Source organism: Salvelinus fontinalis, chromosome 1, assembly GCF_029448725.1.
Source record: "Salvelinus fontinalis isolate EN_2023a chromosome 1, ASM2944872v1, whole genome shotgun sequence".
Lineage (NCBI taxonomy): Eukaryota > Metazoa > Chordata > Actinopteri > Salmoniformes > Salmonidae > Salvelinus > Salvelinus fontinalis.
Genome location: NC_074665.1, coordinates 10765421 through 10783259, shown reverse-complemented (window position 1 = coordinate 10783259; position 17839 = coordinate 10765421). Strand labels below are relative to the sequence as shown.

General features: G+C 41.2%; 1 protein-coding gene across 1 annotated transcript in view; it reads right to left on the bottom strand.

The window, feature by feature from the left end:
- Positions 1–1010: 1010 nt before the first annotated feature.
- The window catches only part of LOC129814973 (cadherin-related family member 1-like), a 114247-nt gene continuing 97418 nt past the window's right edge, over positions 1011–17839 (bottom strand). The window contains exons 14-17 of the mRNA XM_055868210.1: positions 16058–16125; positions 14132–14360; positions 10564–10818; positions 1011–3721 (exon numbers count right to left, since the gene is read on the bottom strand). Of these exons, the coding sequence (XP_055724185.1) occupies positions 3104–3721; positions 10564–10818; positions 14132–14360; positions 16058–16125 (1170 nt within the window). The 3' untranslated portion in view covers positions 1011–3103. The remainder of the gene's footprint in view (positions 3722–10563; positions 10819–14131; positions 14361–16057; positions 16126–17839) is intronic.

The window sequence follows — 17839 nt, the reverse complement described above, 5'->3', positions numbered from 1 at the left end:
ATTATTATGAGCCGGCCTCCCCTCAGCAGCCTCCACTGGTACCCATCTAAACATTATTATGAGCCGGCCTCCCCTCAGCAGCCTCCAATGATATCCAACTACATATTATTATGAGCCGGCCTCCCATCAGCAGCCTCCACTGGTACCCATCTACACATTATTATGAGCCGGCCTCCCCTCAGCAGCCTCCAATGATATCCATCTACACATTATTATGAGCCGTCCTCCCCTCAGCAGCCTCCATTGGTACCCATCTAAACATAATTTTTTTAAATGTAATTTATTTGTAATTTATTGCAGATCACAAAATTATTTCTGTATTCTAGTTTATTGTTATCTTAAGCTGTGACAAAGGCCGTGAGGGCGATGCGTATGTCACGTTCCTGACCTGTTTTCTGTTGTTTTGTATGTGTTTAGTTGGTCAGGGCGTTAGTTGGGGTGGGTAGTCTATGTTATGTGTTTTCTATGTTGGGTTAATGTGTTGCCTGGTATGGTTCTCAATTAGAGGCAGGTGTTTGATGTTTCCTCTGATTGAGAACCATATTAAGGTAGGTTGTTCTCACTGTTTGTTTGTGGGTGATTGTTCCTGTGTCTGTGTATACCACATGGGACTGTTTCGTTTGTTTGTTCGTTTTAGGTAGTCTGTTCCTGTTCGTGCGTTCTTCGTCTATATGTAAGTTCGTTTGTTTCAAGTCTGTTGCCTTCGTTTATTGTTTTGTAGTTTGTTCTAGTGTTTGTTAGTGTTTCGTCTTTCATTTAATAAATCAGTATGTATTCATCACCCGCTGCGCCTTGGTCCGTTCATTCACCACAAGACAAACGTTACAGCGTAAGCGTATTAAAGAGCAGTGATAAGATCAAGAGCTGTGTGCGGATTCCTTATTTTTTTCTCTCCGTTTATTGTCATCTAAAACGTACTGTATATCTCGCTAGTTATGAACTAACAGAATCACAACACAACAATTATTTTTCATACATTTATTCAAAACGATAAAATAAAAGACATTCAAGATTTCACTTCAAGAAACAGGCAAGTGTTACACAACATACATTATTATTATAGAATATATACATACATACACACATATAGAATATATTGTATCGTTATGTATCCCATTAATATTCATGTAGTTCGCACAGCGTGGAAATTAATGCTTCAAAATTCCAACCAAGTTTATGGTCAATTTTACAACATCTCCGTTCAAACAGTTTGATATTTACTGAAACAACAAAGCGATTCCTTCATTTAAGTGAGTAATCCAACACCAATCCCCAAAATGAAGAAGACTCTTTAGAAATATAAAAGCATTTAAGCAAAACAGAGGGTGCGGTGTGGGGGGGTGGGGGGGGGGGGTTACTGATTTCAAACAAGCAAGAGCTTTTGTTGTCTTGAAAGCAAACAGTGGCACGTCATAATCCTCGAACATCTATTTATCTAAATATGACAAAACACCATTAGAATGTCACTACACAGGTCCATGAGCACTTCATGTTTTAAGCAATGGCATTTTTTTCCTGTCAAGTATATCTCTTATTTTCTAGCTGTCTCATATAGCTGCTTCGATCTGATCCAAAAGGAAAACTGGGTACATTTTTAGGGACGGGGCATTTGAAATGTTTTCACTATTAGAATAATATCATGGTAGTAGAAATACACGTGTTTTAAAGAAAACAGTTGTTTTGGAAACTTTAATGGAGACTTGCTCGCTCAAGCCTCTTTGTCTGTATCAGTTAAAAGGTGTGGAAGAGGTGAGTGCAGAGAGGAGTAGGGGCCGGTGTGTGGCACTAGTTACACAAACTTGTTGCTGCCATATGTTATCTATCATGCCATCTGGTAGTGCTCGTCTTGACTGCATCAAATCGTTGTAAACGAGCTAGCTAGCTACAGTAGCAAGGCTGATTGAGGCTATTTTGAGGCGTCCTTTTAGCCAAATTAATTCCGTAATTTGAATTCCATTTTGCATTCTGGCAACATAGGCTACATATCAATCCTAATCACATATTTCAGCACTATTCTTGAAAACATTGCAGGGTCTTAAGCAAATAAAACAAAACTTTTCAGGAATATGACACAGAAATATGCAGTAATCTTTTCCTCAGACACGGTCTAGTATTTCCCCCTTAGTCACTCTTGTTAACATGTTGTTTCCCTCAGGATGGCAGCAATGCAGAGACGTATCTATCAAGGATCCCATTACACATCTCAAGATGGCAGCAATGCAGAGACGTATCTAACAAGGATCCCATTACACATCTCAAGATGGCAGCAATGCAGAGACGTAATCTAACAAGGATCCCATTACACATCTCAAGATGGCAGCAATGCAGAGACGTATCCAACAAGGATCCCATTACACATCTCAAGATGGCAGCAATGCAGAGACGTATCTAACAAGGATCCCATTACACATCTCAAGATGGCAGCAATGCAGAGACGTATCTAACAAGGATCCCATTAAACATCTCAAGATGGCAGCAATGCAGAGACGTATCTAACAAGGATCCCATTACACATCTCAAGATGGCAGCAATTCAGAGACGTATCTAACAAGGATCCCATTACACATCTCAAGATGGCAGCAATGCAGAGACGTATCTAACAAGGCCCCATTACACATCTCAAGATGGCAGCAATGCAGAGACGTAATCTAACAAGGATCCCATTACACATCTCAAGATGGCAGCAATGCAGAGACGTATCTAACAAGGATCCCATTACACATCTCAAGATGGCAGTGCAGAAACACCTCCAGTTATTTCTGGATGACAGAGCGTGTGTTTCAAATGGCACCCTATTCCCTATAAACTGCACTATTCTGGACCAGGGCCCATGGATCCAAGTATTCAACGTTATGTTAACATCTTGAAGAAAACGTGTAGAGCTGGTTAGATTCAATAAGGTTCAATAATAGGACAGTGTTGCAACATTGTTTTGACAGAGGACTTGCTTTGAAAACAAATAAAGTTTTGAAGGGAATTTACCTACTGTCCTCAACCTTCTTTTACAATTGCAGTTGTACAATCCTAGGACTGAGCATATTCAGCGGTCCAGACAATTGACTGACGGATTGGTTAGAGGACCAGCACATCACACCTATCAGATTCAATAATAGCTTGAGTTGCTCTCAATGATTTTCTGCTCCAGTCTCCTTTTGAGTTCAGAGACCAGGGCTGAGCTGACGGGGATTTTAGCCATCTCAGAGCTGACGTTGCTCTCTCTGCTCTGGCTGGATCTCCTGGAGCCCTTGGAAGCCAGAACCCCAGAGACGGTTGGCACTGCAGCCCGGGGCCTCTCACTGGGCCTGGGGTTAGAGGACAGAGAGGGACAGGATGGAGGAGGCAGACAGGGCGCTCTGGGGGGCAGAGGATCGGGCTTTGATCTGGGGCACCGGGGTCTGACGTTTTTGTTGCTGTTGATGCTGACACTCCCTGCTTCCGGGTCGCCTACAACAAACTTGTTCAATGGGTAATTTCCACCGCCGCCATGGAACGGTACGTTAAACGTCCACGGCTTGCGGTCTCTTGACGGTCTCCGTCTGATGATGATGCGACGCGCCGGCATTATCCTGTTGGACTTTGTGTTGCGCAAGAACATAGCCGTGGAGATCAAGACAGTGACCCCTACCAATATGCTAATGACACCAGCGACCATGCCTAGGGCCTTCATTGGGTTGTGCCTACTTTGCAATAAAAAGGCTGCCATAGGCCCCTTGAGTTGAGTCTGTAAAAGAGCACAAAGATAATACTTTTAAATCACGCCCATCCACGGGACTAGATCATCAAACGTTTTAAACGTTTTTCTATTTTGGTCCAAAAGCATGCAGGCAAGCAGCGAGGTCAGAGGTCAGACATGAGCCAAGCACTGACAGAGGAGCCCCAGACAGACAACATCTCTACAACGCTAGCAGCATGATGGCCGCAGGTAGTCCTGTGTGGCTCCGTTGGTAAAAGCACGGGGCTAGCAACAACAAGGTTAGGGGGGGGGGGGGGTTAAATTCCCACAGCTAGCCCATACATGTACTAATAATGTATGTACTCACTGTAATGACACACTGTCAAACATCCATTCATCCCAAACTGCTGTGTCTGTTGATGATAGAGGTTTAGGGTGTGGTGCTCTACTTTCGTCTGTGCCTTTTGGGTCACAGCCTTAAGCTAAGCACTACACACTGATTGTTGTCGGGAGTGCGGCGGGTGCATCAGAACGGTTTGTTATTTTTTTGTTTATGCGCAGTGACATGTTTTCCGATGAGGATTGTATTGTGGATTAACTTCCTGTGACAGGTTCCTAAAGCCCTACGTTGAATGCTTCTGGGTCTTTGGTTTGAGTGTATTATTTACATGGTTATGGAAAAAAATGAAATGAAAAATAGAGATTACTCTGTTCTTCTGACAAAGGGATTAACCCCAAACTCAAGACACTGGCTTGAAAGTAAATGACTTCATCTTTGTTACTTCAGTATAGTCAAACTGTTTTAAATATGCTCTGACGTAGGAGAATTACTATAAAATAAGTACTACATACTATAATAGTAGCGCTAGAATTTGACAATATAATCAAAACAATATACCTAAAAGTACATAAGTAGATAAAAATACATTTTCAGGAGTAGAAAAACATCTCCCAATCAAATATAAAAGATGGATATGAACTAACTATACTTTTTTAAAAATACAATATCATATTTATAAAAGTTAGTTAAGAAAAAAAATCGTATTTACAATGACGACCGGTCAAAAAACTTTGTGTGTGTGTACTTATTTACTGTTCCTATATAATGTACTCCAGTACTCTCCTTTATAATGTACTCCAGTACTCTACTATATAATGTACTCCAGTACTCTCCTTTATAATGTACTCCAGTACTCTCCTATATAATGTACTCCAGTACTCTCCTTTATAATGTACTCCAGTACTCTCCTTTATAATGTACTCCAGTACTCTCCTTTATAATGTACTCCAGTACTCTCCTTTATAATGTACTCCAGTACTCTCCTTTATAATGTACTCCAGTACTCTCCTATATAATGTACTCCAGTACTCTCCTATATAATGTACTCCAGTACTCTCCTTTATAATGTACTCCAGTACTCTCCTATATAATGTACTCCAGTACTCTCCTTTATAATGTACTCCAGTACTCTCCTTTATAATGTACTCCAGTTCTCTCCTATATAATGTACTCCAGTACTCTCCTTTATAATGTACTCCAGTTCTCTCCTATATAATGTACTCCAGTACTCTCCTATATAATGTACTCCAGTACTCTCCTTTATAATGTACTCCAGTACTCTCCTTTATAATGTACTCCAGTACTCTCCTTTATAATGTACTCCAGTACTCTCCTTTATAATGTACTCCAGTACTTTCCTATATAATGTACTCCAGTACTCTCCTTTATAATGTACTCCAGTACTCTCCTTTATAATGTACTCCAGTACTCTCCTTTATAATGAACTACAGTACTCTCCTTTATAATGTACTCCAGTACTCTACTATATAATGTACTCCAGTACTCTCCTTTATAATGTACTCCAGTACTCTCCTTTATAATGTACTCCAGTACTCTCTTTTATAATGTACTCCAGTACTCTCCTATATAATGTACTCCAGTACTCTCCTATATAATGTACTCCAGTACTCTCCTTTATAATGTACTCCAGTACTCTCCTATATAATATACTCCAGTACTCTCCTTTATAATGTACTCCAGTACTCTCCTATATAATGTACTCCAGTACTCTCCTTTATAATGTACTCCAGTACGTAGTTCTGTCCTTGAGATGATCTTGTATATTAATGTTCCGTATTATGTCAATTTTCACGTTCTGTGTGGACCCCAGGAAGAGTAGCTGCTGCCTTCAGAAACAGCTAATGGGGATCCTAATAACATACCAAATACCAATACAAGAATCCAATAGAAAAATCCTATCCTTTATAATGTGCTTTGGTACTCTTTTACAGACAAAGCAGTAACAAAAATATATATTGTCTTTAAAGTATCATAAAGTAATGTTTTGCAGACATAATAAGGTAATATATAAAAGGTAGTCTGTCTAGTCCAGTGAGATGGGTCTCATGATCATTTGGGCCTTCGGATAACTCTGATGAAATTGGCCTGGGGGTTGACGCGAGCTTTCTTCACTGTTCTACAGTACAAGGTAGTGGATATACAGATTGTTAGAAAGATTGTGAAGCCGACTATGCCCAAAAAAAGTCCAATAACATTTGACGGGCGCTTGATGAGGTTCAGGAAGTTTGCAAATATTCGAGCTTTGATCTGAAAAGCACAATGCAACACAGAAGACAACACAGAGATAATATTCACACAGAGATAATATTGTGGTATTCTATTCTTCTCGGATATGATGTTAAATATGTAGGGCGAAGTTAACAAAGAGGAAGGTAAGCTTTAAAATTCATGCAATCAATGAATGCAAATTTGGAGAGAAAAAAATACACTTAATGAGTATGTACATTGTTACAATATAAAAACAAACAAAATATAAACAATTGAAATAGCACTTTCTTTATGTTTCTATTAGAGGAGAGTTTGTTTGAGTGATTTAAAAATATCACTTAACAGGCTTGACAGAACTGATGCTGCTGGTGTTAGTTCACCCAAATGATTGATTTCCTTCCCCTGTAACCAGCCTATGGATAAGGTACCTTAAGCAGTTAGGGATAGGAAATTAGTCAGTTAGGGTTAGGAAAATAGGTGGTTAGGGTTAGGAAATTAGGCAGTTAGGGTGAGGAAATTAGGCAGTTAGGGTTAGGAAATTAGGTGGTTAGGGTTAGGAAATTAGGTGGTTAGGGTTAGGAAATTAGGTGGTTAGGATTAGGAAATTAGTCAGTTAGGTTTAGGAAATTAGTCAGTTAGGGTTAGGGTGAGGAAATTAGGTGGTTAGGGATAGGAAATTAGGTGGTTAGGGTTAGGAAATTAGGCAGTTAGGGTTAGGGTTAGGTGGTTAGGGTTAGGAAATTAGGTGGTTAGGGTTAGGAAATTAGGTGGTTAGGATTAGGAAATTAGTCAGTTGGGTTTAGGAAATTAGTCAGTTAGGGTGAGGGTTAGGAAATTAGGTGGTTAGGGTTAGGAAATTAGTCAGTTAGGGTGAGGGTTAGGAAATTAGGTGGTTAGGATTAGGAAATTAGTCAGTTAGGTTTAGGAAATTAGTCAGTTAGGGTTAGGGTGAGGAAATTAGGTGGTTAGGGATAGGAAATTAGGTGGTTAGGGTTAGGAAATTAGGCAGTTAGGGTTAGGGTTAGGTGGTTAGGGTTAGGAAATTAGGTGGTTAGGGTTAGGAAATTAGGTGGTTAGGATTAGGAAATTAGTCAGTTGGGTTTAGGAAATTAGTCAGTTAGGGTGAGGGTTAGGAAATTAGGTGGTTAGGGTTAGGAAATTAGGTGGTTAGGGTGAGGGTTAGGAAATTAGTCAGTTAGGGTTAGGGTTAGGAAATTAGGTGGTTAGGATTAGGAAATTAGTCAGTTAGGGTGAGGGTTAGGAAATTAGGCAGTTAGGGTTAGGAAATTAGGCAGTTAGGGTGAGGAAATTAGGCAGTTAGGGTTAGGAAATTAGGCAGTTAGGGTTAGGAAATTAGTCAGTTAGGGTTAGGGTTAGGAAATTAGGCAGTTAGGGTTAGGAAATTAGGCAGTTAGGGTGAGGAAATTAGGCAGTTAGGGTTAGGAAATTAGGCAGTTAGGGTGAGGAAATTAGGCGGTTAGGGTGAGGAAATTAGGCGGTTAGGGTGAGGAAATTAGGTGGTTAGGGTTAGGAAATTAGGCAGTTAGGGTTAGGGAATTAAGCAGTTAGGGTTAGGAAATTAGGTGGTTAGGGTGAGGAAATTAGGTGGTTAGGATTAGGAAATTAGGTGGTTAGGGTTAGGGTTAGGAAATTAGGTGGTTAGGGTTAGGAAATTAGGTGGTTAGGGTGAGGAAATTAGGTGGTTAGGGTTAGGAAATTAGGTGGTTAGGGTTAGGGTTAGGGTTAGGGTTAGGGTTAGGAAATTAGGTGGTTAGGGTTAGGAAATTAGGCAGTTAGGGTTAGGAAATTAGGTGGTTAGGGTTAGGAAATTAGGTGGTTAGGGTTAGGAAATTAGGTGGTTAGGATTAGGAAATTAGTCAGTTGGGTTTAGGAAATTAGTCAGTTAGGGTTAGGGTTAGGAAATTAGGTGGTTAGGGTTAGGAAATTAGGTGGTTAGGGTTAGGAAATTAGTCAGTTAGGGTTAGGGTTAGGAAATTAGGTGGTTAGGATTATGAAATTAGTCAGTTAGGGTTAGGGTTAGGAAATTAGGCAGTTAGGGTTAGGAAATTAGGTGGTTAGGGTTAGGAAATTAGGCAGTTAGGGTGAGGAAATTAGTCAGTTAGGGTTAGGAAATTAGGCGGTTAGGGTGAGGAAATTAGGCAGTTAGGGTTAGGGTTAGGAAATTAGGCAGTTAGGGTGAGGAAATTAGGTGGTTAGGGTTAGGAAATTAGGTGGTTAGGGTTAGGAAATTAGGCGGTTAGGGTGAAGAAATTAGGCAGTTAGGGTTAGGAAATTAGTCAGTTAGGGTTAGGAAATTAGGCAGTTAGGGTTAGGAAAGTAGTCAGTTAGGGTGAAGAAATTAGGCAGTTAGGGTGAGGAAATTAGGCAGTTAGGGTTAGGAAATTAGGCAGTTAGGGTTAGGAAAGTAGTCAGTTAGGGTGAAGAAATTAGGCAGTTAGGGTGAGGAAATTAGGCAGTTAGGGTTAGGAAATTAGGCAGTTAGGGTTAGGAAAGTAGTCAGTTAGGGTGAAGAAATTAGGCAGTTAGGGTGAGGAAATTAGGCAGTTAGGGTTAGGAAATTGGGCAGTTAGGGTTAGGAAATTAGTCAGTTAGGGTGAAGAAATTAGGCAGTTAGGGTGAGGAAATTAGGCAGTTAGGGTTAGGAAATTAGGCAGTTAGGGTTAGGAAAGTAGTCAGTTAGGGTGAAGAAATTAGGCAGTTAGGGTGAGGAAATTTGGCAGTTAGGGTTAGGAAATTAGGCAGTTAGGGTTAGGAAATTAGGCAGTTAGGGTTAGGAAAGTAGTCAGTTAGGGTTAGGAAATTAGGCAGTTAGGGTTAGGAAAGTAGTCAGTTAGGGTGAAGAAATTAGGCAGTTATGGTGAGGAAATTAGGCAGTTATGGTTAGGAAATTAGGCAGTTAGGGTTAGGAAAGTAGTCAGTTAGGGTGAAGAAATTAGGCAGTTAGGGTGAGGAAATTAGGCAGTTAGGGTTAGGAAATTAGGCAGTTAGGGTTAGGAAATTAGGCGGTTAGGGTGAGGAAATTAGGCAGTTAGGGTTAGGAAATTAGGCAGTTAGGGTTAGGAAAGTAGTCAGTTAGGGTGAAGAAATTAGGCAGTTAGGGTTAGGAAATTAGGCGGTTAGGGTTAGGAAAGTAGTCAGTTAGGGTTAGGAAAGTAGTCAGTTAGGGATAGGAAATTAGGCAGTTAGGGTTAGGAAATTAGTCAGTTAGGGTTAGGAAAGTAGTCAGTTAGGGTTAGGAAAGTAGTCAGTTAGGGTTAGGTAATTAGGCGGTTAGGGTTAGGAAATTAGGTGGTTAGGGTTAGGAAATTAGGCGGTTAGGGTTAGGAAATTAGGCGGTTAGGGATAGGAAATTAGGCAGTTAGGGTTAGGGTTAGGAAATTAGGCGGTTAGGGTTAGGAAATTAGGCAGTTAGGCAGTTAGGGTTAGGAAATTAGGCGGTTAGGGTTAGGAAATTAGGCAGTTAGGGTTAGGGTTAGGAAATTAGTCAGTTAGGGTTAGGGTTAGGAAATTGGGCGGTTAGGGTTAGGAAATTAGGCAGTTAGGGTGAGGAAATTAGGCAGTTAGGGTTAGGAAAGTAGGCAGTTAGGGTTAGGAAAGTAGGCAGTTAGGGTTAGGAAAGTAGGTGGTTAGGGTTAGGAAATTAGGAGGTTAGGGTTAGGAAATTAGTCAGTTAGGGTTAGGGAATTAAGCAGTTAGGGTTAGGAAAGTAGGCAGTTAGGGTTCGGAAAGTAGTCAGTTAGGGTTAGGAAATTAGTCAGTTAGGGTTAGGGAATTAGTCAGTTAGGGTTAGGGAATTAGTCAGTTAGGGTTAGGGAATTAAGCAGTTAGGGTGAGGATAGTAGGCAGTTATGGTTCGGAAAGTAAGCAGTTATGGTTAGGAAATTAGGCAGTTATGGTTAGGTAGTTAGGGTTATGGTTATGGTTAGGAAATTAGGAGGTTAGGGTTAGGAAATTAGTCAGTTAGGGTTAGGAAATTAGTCAGTTAGGGTTAGGGAATTAAGCAGTTAGGGTGAGGATAGTAGGCAGTTATGGTTCGGAAAGTAAGCAGTTATGGTTAGGAAATTAGGCAGTTATGGTTAGGTAGTTAGGGTTATGGTTATGGTTAGGAAATTAGGAGGTTAGGGTTAGGAAATTAGGCGGTTAGGGTTAGGAAATTAAGCAGTTAGGGTTCGAGTTAGGTTAGGGTTAGGGTTAGGGTTAGGGTTAGGGTTAGGGTTAGGGTTAGGAAATTAAGCAGTTAGGGTTCGAGTTAGGTTAGGGTTATTACTCTACGGTTAAGGTCAGGAAACATTCAACCTACCGCCTCAGTGATGTCGATGTTGACTACGGCGGTAGTGCTGAAGGACGGAGACCCTCTGTCCCGGGCTTGGACCACCAGAGACCACCTGCAGTCCTTCTGCTTGGTGATGTTCTGCACGATCTCCATGGACTTGATGTACGACTTTAGCTTGATCTCTCCCGTCTCCGCGTTGATGTCGAAGATGTTGTCCGGTTCAGCTTGCATAATGGAATACTCAATGACGTTATTGGGCGACTCTGCATCTGCATCTATTGCCTGAATGAAAAAAAACGAAAAAGCAGCAAAACCAAACACAATATTTACTTAGAAACTGCACAAGACTGGAACGGTTCTGGACACGCTCACATTTTTCATTTCAGGTGATTATCATCCAACAAAAACAAGCATTCAATGTACAGTGTTTCCCAGTGGTGTAATGATTCACACAGTGTTTACCAGGGGTGTAATGAGTCACATATTGTTTACCAGGGGTGTAATGATTCACACAGTGTTTACCAGGGGTGTAATGATTCACACAGTGTTTACCAGGGGTGTAATGATTCACACAGTGTTTACCAGGGGTGTAATGATTCACACAGTGTTTACCAGGGGTGTAATGATTCACACAGTGTTTACCAGGGGTGTAATGATTCACACAGTGTTTACCAGGGGTGTAATGATTCACACAGTGTTTACCAGGGGTGTAATGATTCACACAGTGTTTCCCAGGGGTGTAATGATTCACACAGTGTTTACCAGGGGTGTAATGATTCACACAGTGTTTACCAGGAGTGTAATGATTCACACAGTGTTTACCAGGGGTGTAATGATTCACACAGTGTTTACCAGGGGTGTAATGATTCACACAGTGTTTACTATGGGTATAATGATTCACACAGGGTTTACTAGGGTGTTTACCAGGGGTGTAATGATTCACACAGTGTTTACCAGGGGTCTAATGATTCACACAGGATTTACTAGGGTGTTTACCAGGGGTGTAATGATTCACACAGTGTTTACCAGGGGTGTAATGATTCACACCGGGTTTACTAGGGTGTTTACCAGGGGTGTAATGATTCACACAGGGTTTACCAGGGGTGTAATGATTCACACAGTGTTTACCAGGGGAGTAATGATTCACACAGTGTTTACCAGGGGTGTAATGATTCACACAGTGTTTACTAGGGTGTTTACCAGGGGTGTAATGATTCACACAGGGTTTACTAGGGTGTTTACCAGGGGTGTAATGATTCACACAGTGTTTACCAGGGGTGTAATGATTCACACAGTGTTTACCAGGGGTGTAATGATTCACACAGTGTTTACCAGGGGTGTAATGATTCACACAGTGTTTACTAGGGTGTTTACCAGGGGTGTAATGATTCACACAGTGTTTACCAGGGGTGTAATGATTCACACAGTGTTTACTAGGGTGTTTACCAGGGATGTAATGATTCACACAGTGTTTACCAGGGGTGTAATGATTCACACAGTGTTTACCAGGGGTGTAATGATTCACACAGTGTTTACCAGGGGTGTAATGATTCACACAGGGTTTACTAGGGTGTTTACCAGGGGTATAATGATTCACACAGGGTTTACTAGGGTGTTTACCAGGGATGTAATGATTCACACAGTGTTTACTAGGGGTGTAATGATTCACACAGTGTTTACCAGGGGTGTAACATTATTGTACATTAGTGTACATTATTAACATAAGTATTCAGACCCTTTGCTATAAGACTCGAAATTGAGCTCAGGTGCATCCTGTTTCCATTGATCATCCTTGAGATGTTTCTACAACTTGATTGGAGTCCACCTGTGGTAAATTTAATTGATTGGACATGAATTGGAAAGGGACACACCTGTCTCAGGTCCTACAGTTGACAGTGCATGTCAGAGCAAAAACCAAGCCACGAGGTCAAAGGAATTGCCGGTAGAGCTCGGAGACATAATTGTGTTGAGGCACAGATCTGTGGAAGGGTATCAAAATCAACACAGTGGCCTCCATCATTCTTAAATGGAAGTAGTTTTGAACCACCAAGACTTTTCCTAGAGCTGGCCTCCCAGCCAAACTGAATGCCAAGTGTCACGTCTGGAGGAAACCTGTCACCATCCCTATGGTGAAGCACGGTGGTGGCAGCTGTGGAAATGTTTTTCAGCGGCAGGGACTGGGAGACTAGTCAGGATCGAGGGAAAGATGAACGGAGCAAAGTACAGAGAAATCCTTGATGATTGCTCCAGAGCACTCAGGACCTCAGACTGGGGTGAAGGTTCACCTTCCAACAGGACAACAACCCTAAGCACACAGCCAAGACAAAGCAGGAGTGGCTTCGGGACAAGTCTCTGAATGTCGTTGAGTGGCCCAACCAGAGCCCGGACTTGAACCCGATCTAACATCTCTGGAGCGACCTGAAAATAGCTGTGCAGCAACGCTCCCCATCAAACCTGACAGTGCTTGAGAGGATCTGCAGAGAAGAATGAGAGAAACTCCACAAATACAGGTGTGCCAAGCTTGTAGCGTCATACCCAAGAAGACTTGAGGCTGTAATCGCTGCCAAAGGTGTTTCAACAAAGTACTGAGTAAACAGTCTGAATACTTGTGTAAATGTGATATTTCAGTTTTTATTTGTAATACCTTTGCAACAATTTCTAAAAACATGTTTTTGCTTTGTCATTATGGTGTATTGTGTGTAGATTGCTGAGAAAAAAAATGTCATCCATTTTAGAATAAGGCTGTAACGTCACAAAATGTGGACAAAGTCAAGGGGTCTGAATACTTTCCGAATGCTCTGTATGGGCTAAGAAACCTAGCTAAAGAACGTTAGCTGACGTGGGATAGTTGATCTGGACATGACCAGTTAGTAATAGCTCTGGAAGGTATCCAATGACTGACATGACAAGAGGAACAGTGATGATGCACTACATCATTGTGAAAGTGCACCTTCATTCTACTATTATTCTACTACTATTGCCAGCAGCATACCACCCTGCATACCACTGCTGGCTTGCTTCTGAAGCTAAGCAGGGTTGGTCCTGGTCAGTCCCTGGATGGGAGACCAGATGCTGCTGGAAGTGGTGTTGGAGGGCCAGTAGGAGGCACTCTTTCCTCTGGTCTAAAAAATATCCCAATGCCCCAGGGCAGTGATTGGGGACACTGCCCTGTGTAGGGTGCCGTCTTTCGGATGGGATGTTAAACGGGTGTCCTGACTCTCTGAGGTCATTAAAGATCCCATGGCACTTATCGTAAGAGTAGGGGTGTTAACCCCGGTGTCCTGGCTAAATTCCCAATCTGGCCCTCAAACCATCATGGTCACTTAATAATCCCCAGTTTACAATTGGCTCATTCATCCCCCTCCTCTCCCCTGTAACTTTTCCCCAGGTCGTTGCTGCAAATGAGAACGTGTTCTCAGTCAACTTACCTGGTAAAATAATGGTAAAAAAAATTACTGTTACAGACCCACCGTTTCGGAACCACTGCTCTAGAATATACCTCTACACACCACATGGCTACTGAACATACCTCTACTTTAGGGATCTATAAAGTGCTATCTTATCCTATGTTATCTTATTGCTTTACTGTACATACCTCTACCCTAACAGGTGCACCGATGATCATGGTCCTCTCCACAAGGCTGTCATCAAACTCTGGAACATGGTCGTTCATGTCAAGGACAGTGACAAACACCTCTGCCAGGCTGTACTTGCCCTCTGTGTCCTCTGCCTTCACGTAGAAGTTGTATTTGGACTTGACCTCAGCATCAAGAGTGGCCCAGGCCTGGGTGTAGATGATGCCTGAGGACGGGTGGATGAGAAACCTGGAATACACAACAGTGTATTAGCAGGATATTGACAATATATTAGTGGTATATTGGCAGTATTTTAGCATTATATTGGCAGTATATTGATAGCATATTAACAGTATATTGACAGTATATTGGTAGTATACAAGCAGTATATTGTCAGTATATTAGCAGTATATTGGCAGTATTTTAGCATTATATTGGCAGTATATTGATAGTATATTAACAGTATATTGACAGTATATTGAGAGTAAGTTGGCAGTATATTGGTAGTATACAAGCAGTATATTGTCAGTATATTAGCAGTATATTGGCAGTATTTAGGCAGTACAATCTTAGAAAAAGGTGCTATCTAGAACCTAAAAGGGTTCTTCGGCTGTCCCCATAGCAGAAACCTTTGAAGAACCCTTTTTAGTTCCAGGTAGAACCCTTTCCACAGAGGGCTCTACCTGGAATATTATCAGTATATTAGCAGTATTTTTTACAGTATATTGGCAGTAGATTGACAGTATTTTAGCAGTGCATTAGCAGTATATTGGCAGTTATGTAACAATCAAGGTTATGCACTGTATGTACTATGCACAACAGTTTAATCTTGGATTAAATCTCATGGGAAAAATATATCAAGACCCGTGTTGCAGATGATAGATAAAGTACTCAGTATTATCACCAAGGTCGTTTTTTGTTCGGTACACATTTTCTTTATGTCCAATATTCTGTTAAAGTGGCACATAATTCAGCCATTTTCCAACATTTTCTTTTTTAGAACGTATTCCCTGTGAAAATTAACAAATGCAAGGCAAACTGTTAACTTTCACACATTTATCATTTACTTCCTGCGTCAAGACGGCAAGCGAAACTGGAAGATAACTTGACACTTATTTTTTCAATGTTCTGCCTGTATTGCAGCCTGCCTGCCTTGCTTTCCATAGCAGAGCTCCAGCTGCCACATTGCATGTTAATTGGCCATCGCTACACGAGACATCCAAGCCTGGCAGGCTATTTTTCACCCTACAATCCAATTACAAGATTAACCAGTCAGTATCTTGCCCCAATCTTAGAGTAAGCTGTTACAGGAGAGAGGAGAAGAGCTGCAAGCATAGCCAACCTAATTCTGAAATACTGTCTTCTCCCATCTTCCAATCAAAGGGGAAGAATCTGAGTGGAGAGATGGTTGACCTGGAGCAGGATTAGTTAACCCAAGTCAAACTCATTCGTTTTTCTCCACAATAATCACAGCCGGCAGGTGATAGAATGCCATGAAAAAGCTGAATCTCTCTGTCAGTAGGAGGTTGGTTCATCCAATGGTGACAGTTGTTGTTATGTCTAGGTGGAGAGTAGACACAAGTAAACACCGTTGACACAACTTTTTTATTTTTGCACAAGCGTTTTCACATCTATCGCGGAAAAAGCCATAGAAAATATACGGCGCTGTACTTTATTCACTGCGAACGGTGACAAGCGTTTACCAACCATTTTTTACCATTATATCACTGTTGCTTGAGCGATTGGGACTCAACACAAAGAACCCGCGGGTTTCCCCACGTTTTTCCTAATACATAATCAGGCATAACAAATCATTATATTGCATAAGTGATCATTTCTGCCCATTTTGGTCTATTCAACTGGCTCCACACCAACAGATTAATGGATTTTATTCAAATCTTCATGTTCAACAATCATTGGTATTGGCAGGACTCTACTGTACTTACAAATCAGATCCAGATCCATAGATGGAGTACTTGACTTCACCCCAAATGCCAGAGTCTGGATCATTGGCCTGGAAGGCAAAAAAAGAGAAAGGGAGTTAGAATGCTGGAACAGAACATAGAGGAAAGGATAGAAGTTAGAATGCTGGAACAGAACATAGAGGCGAGGATATAAGTTAGAATGCTGGAACAGAACATAGAGGAGAGGATATAAGTTAGAATGCTGGAACAGAACATAGAGGAAAGGATAGAAGTTAGAATGCTGGAACAGAACATAGAGGCGAGGATATAAGTTAGAATGCTGGAACAGAACATAGAGGAGAGGATATAAGTTAGAATGCTGGAATAGAACATAGAGGAAAGGATAGAAGTTAGAATGCTGGAACAGAACATAGAGGAGAGGATATAAGTTAGAATGCTGGAACAGAACACAGAGGAGAGGATATAAGTTAGAATGCTGGAACAGAACATAGAGGAAAGGATAGAAGTTAGAATGCTGGAACAGAACATAGAGGCGAGGATATAAGTTAGAATGCTGGAACAGAACATAGAGGAAAGGATAGAAGTTAGAATGCTGGAACAGAACATAGAGGAAAGGATAGAAGTTAGAATGCTGGAACAGAACATAGAGGAAAGGATAGAAGTTAGAATGCTGGAACAGAACATAGAGGAAAAGATAGAAGTTAGAATGATGGAACAGAACATAGAGGAAAGGATAGAAGTTAGAATGCTGGAACAGAACATAGAAGAAAGGATAGAAGTTAGAATGCTGGAACAGAACATAGAGGAAAGGATAGAAGTCAGAATGTTGGAACAGAACATAGAGGAGAGGATAGAAGCTAGAATGCTGGAACAGAACATAGAGGAAAGGATAGAAGTTAGAATGCTGGAACAGAACATAGAGGAAAGGAAAGAAGTTAGAATGCTGGAACAGAACATAGAGGAAAGGATAGAAGTTAGAATGCTGGAACAGAACATAGAGGAAAGGATAGAAGTTAGAATGCTGGAACAGAACATAGAGGAAAGGATAGAAGTTAGAATGCTGGAACAGAACATAGAAGAAAGGATAGAAGTTAGAATGCTGGAACAGAACATAGAGGAGAGGATATAAGTTAGAATGCTGGAACAGAACATAGAGGAGAGGATATAAGTTAGAATGCTGGAACAGAACATAGAGGAAAGGATAGAAGTTAGAATGCTGGAACAGAACATAGAGGAGAGGATAGAAGTCAGAATGTTGATAGTGCTGGAAAGGAACAGAGAGGATAGAAGTCAGAATGATGATAGTGCTGGAAAGGAACAGAGAGGATAGAAGTCAGAATGTTGATAGTGCTGGAAAGGAACAGAGAGGATAGAAGTCAGAATGATGATAGTGCTGGAAAGGAACAGAGAGGATAGAAGTCAGAATACTGGTAGAGTGCTGGAAAGGAATATAGAGGAGAGGAGTCAGAATGCTGGAAAGGAACAGAGAAATTAGAATCCTGGTAGAATGTTGGAACGGAACATAGAGGAGAGGTGTTAGAATGTTGGAATGGAACATAGAGGAGAGGAGTTAGAATGTTGGAACGGAACATAAAGGAGAGGAGTTAGAATGTTGGAACGGAACATAAAGGAGAGGAGTTAGAATGTTGGAACGGAACATAGAGGAGAGGAGTTAGAATGTTGGAACGGAAAAGAGAGGAGAGGAGTTAGAATGTTGGAACAGAACAGAGAGGAGAGGAGTTAGAATGTTGGAACGGAACATAGAGGAGAGGAGTTAGAATGTTGGAACGGAACATAAAGGAG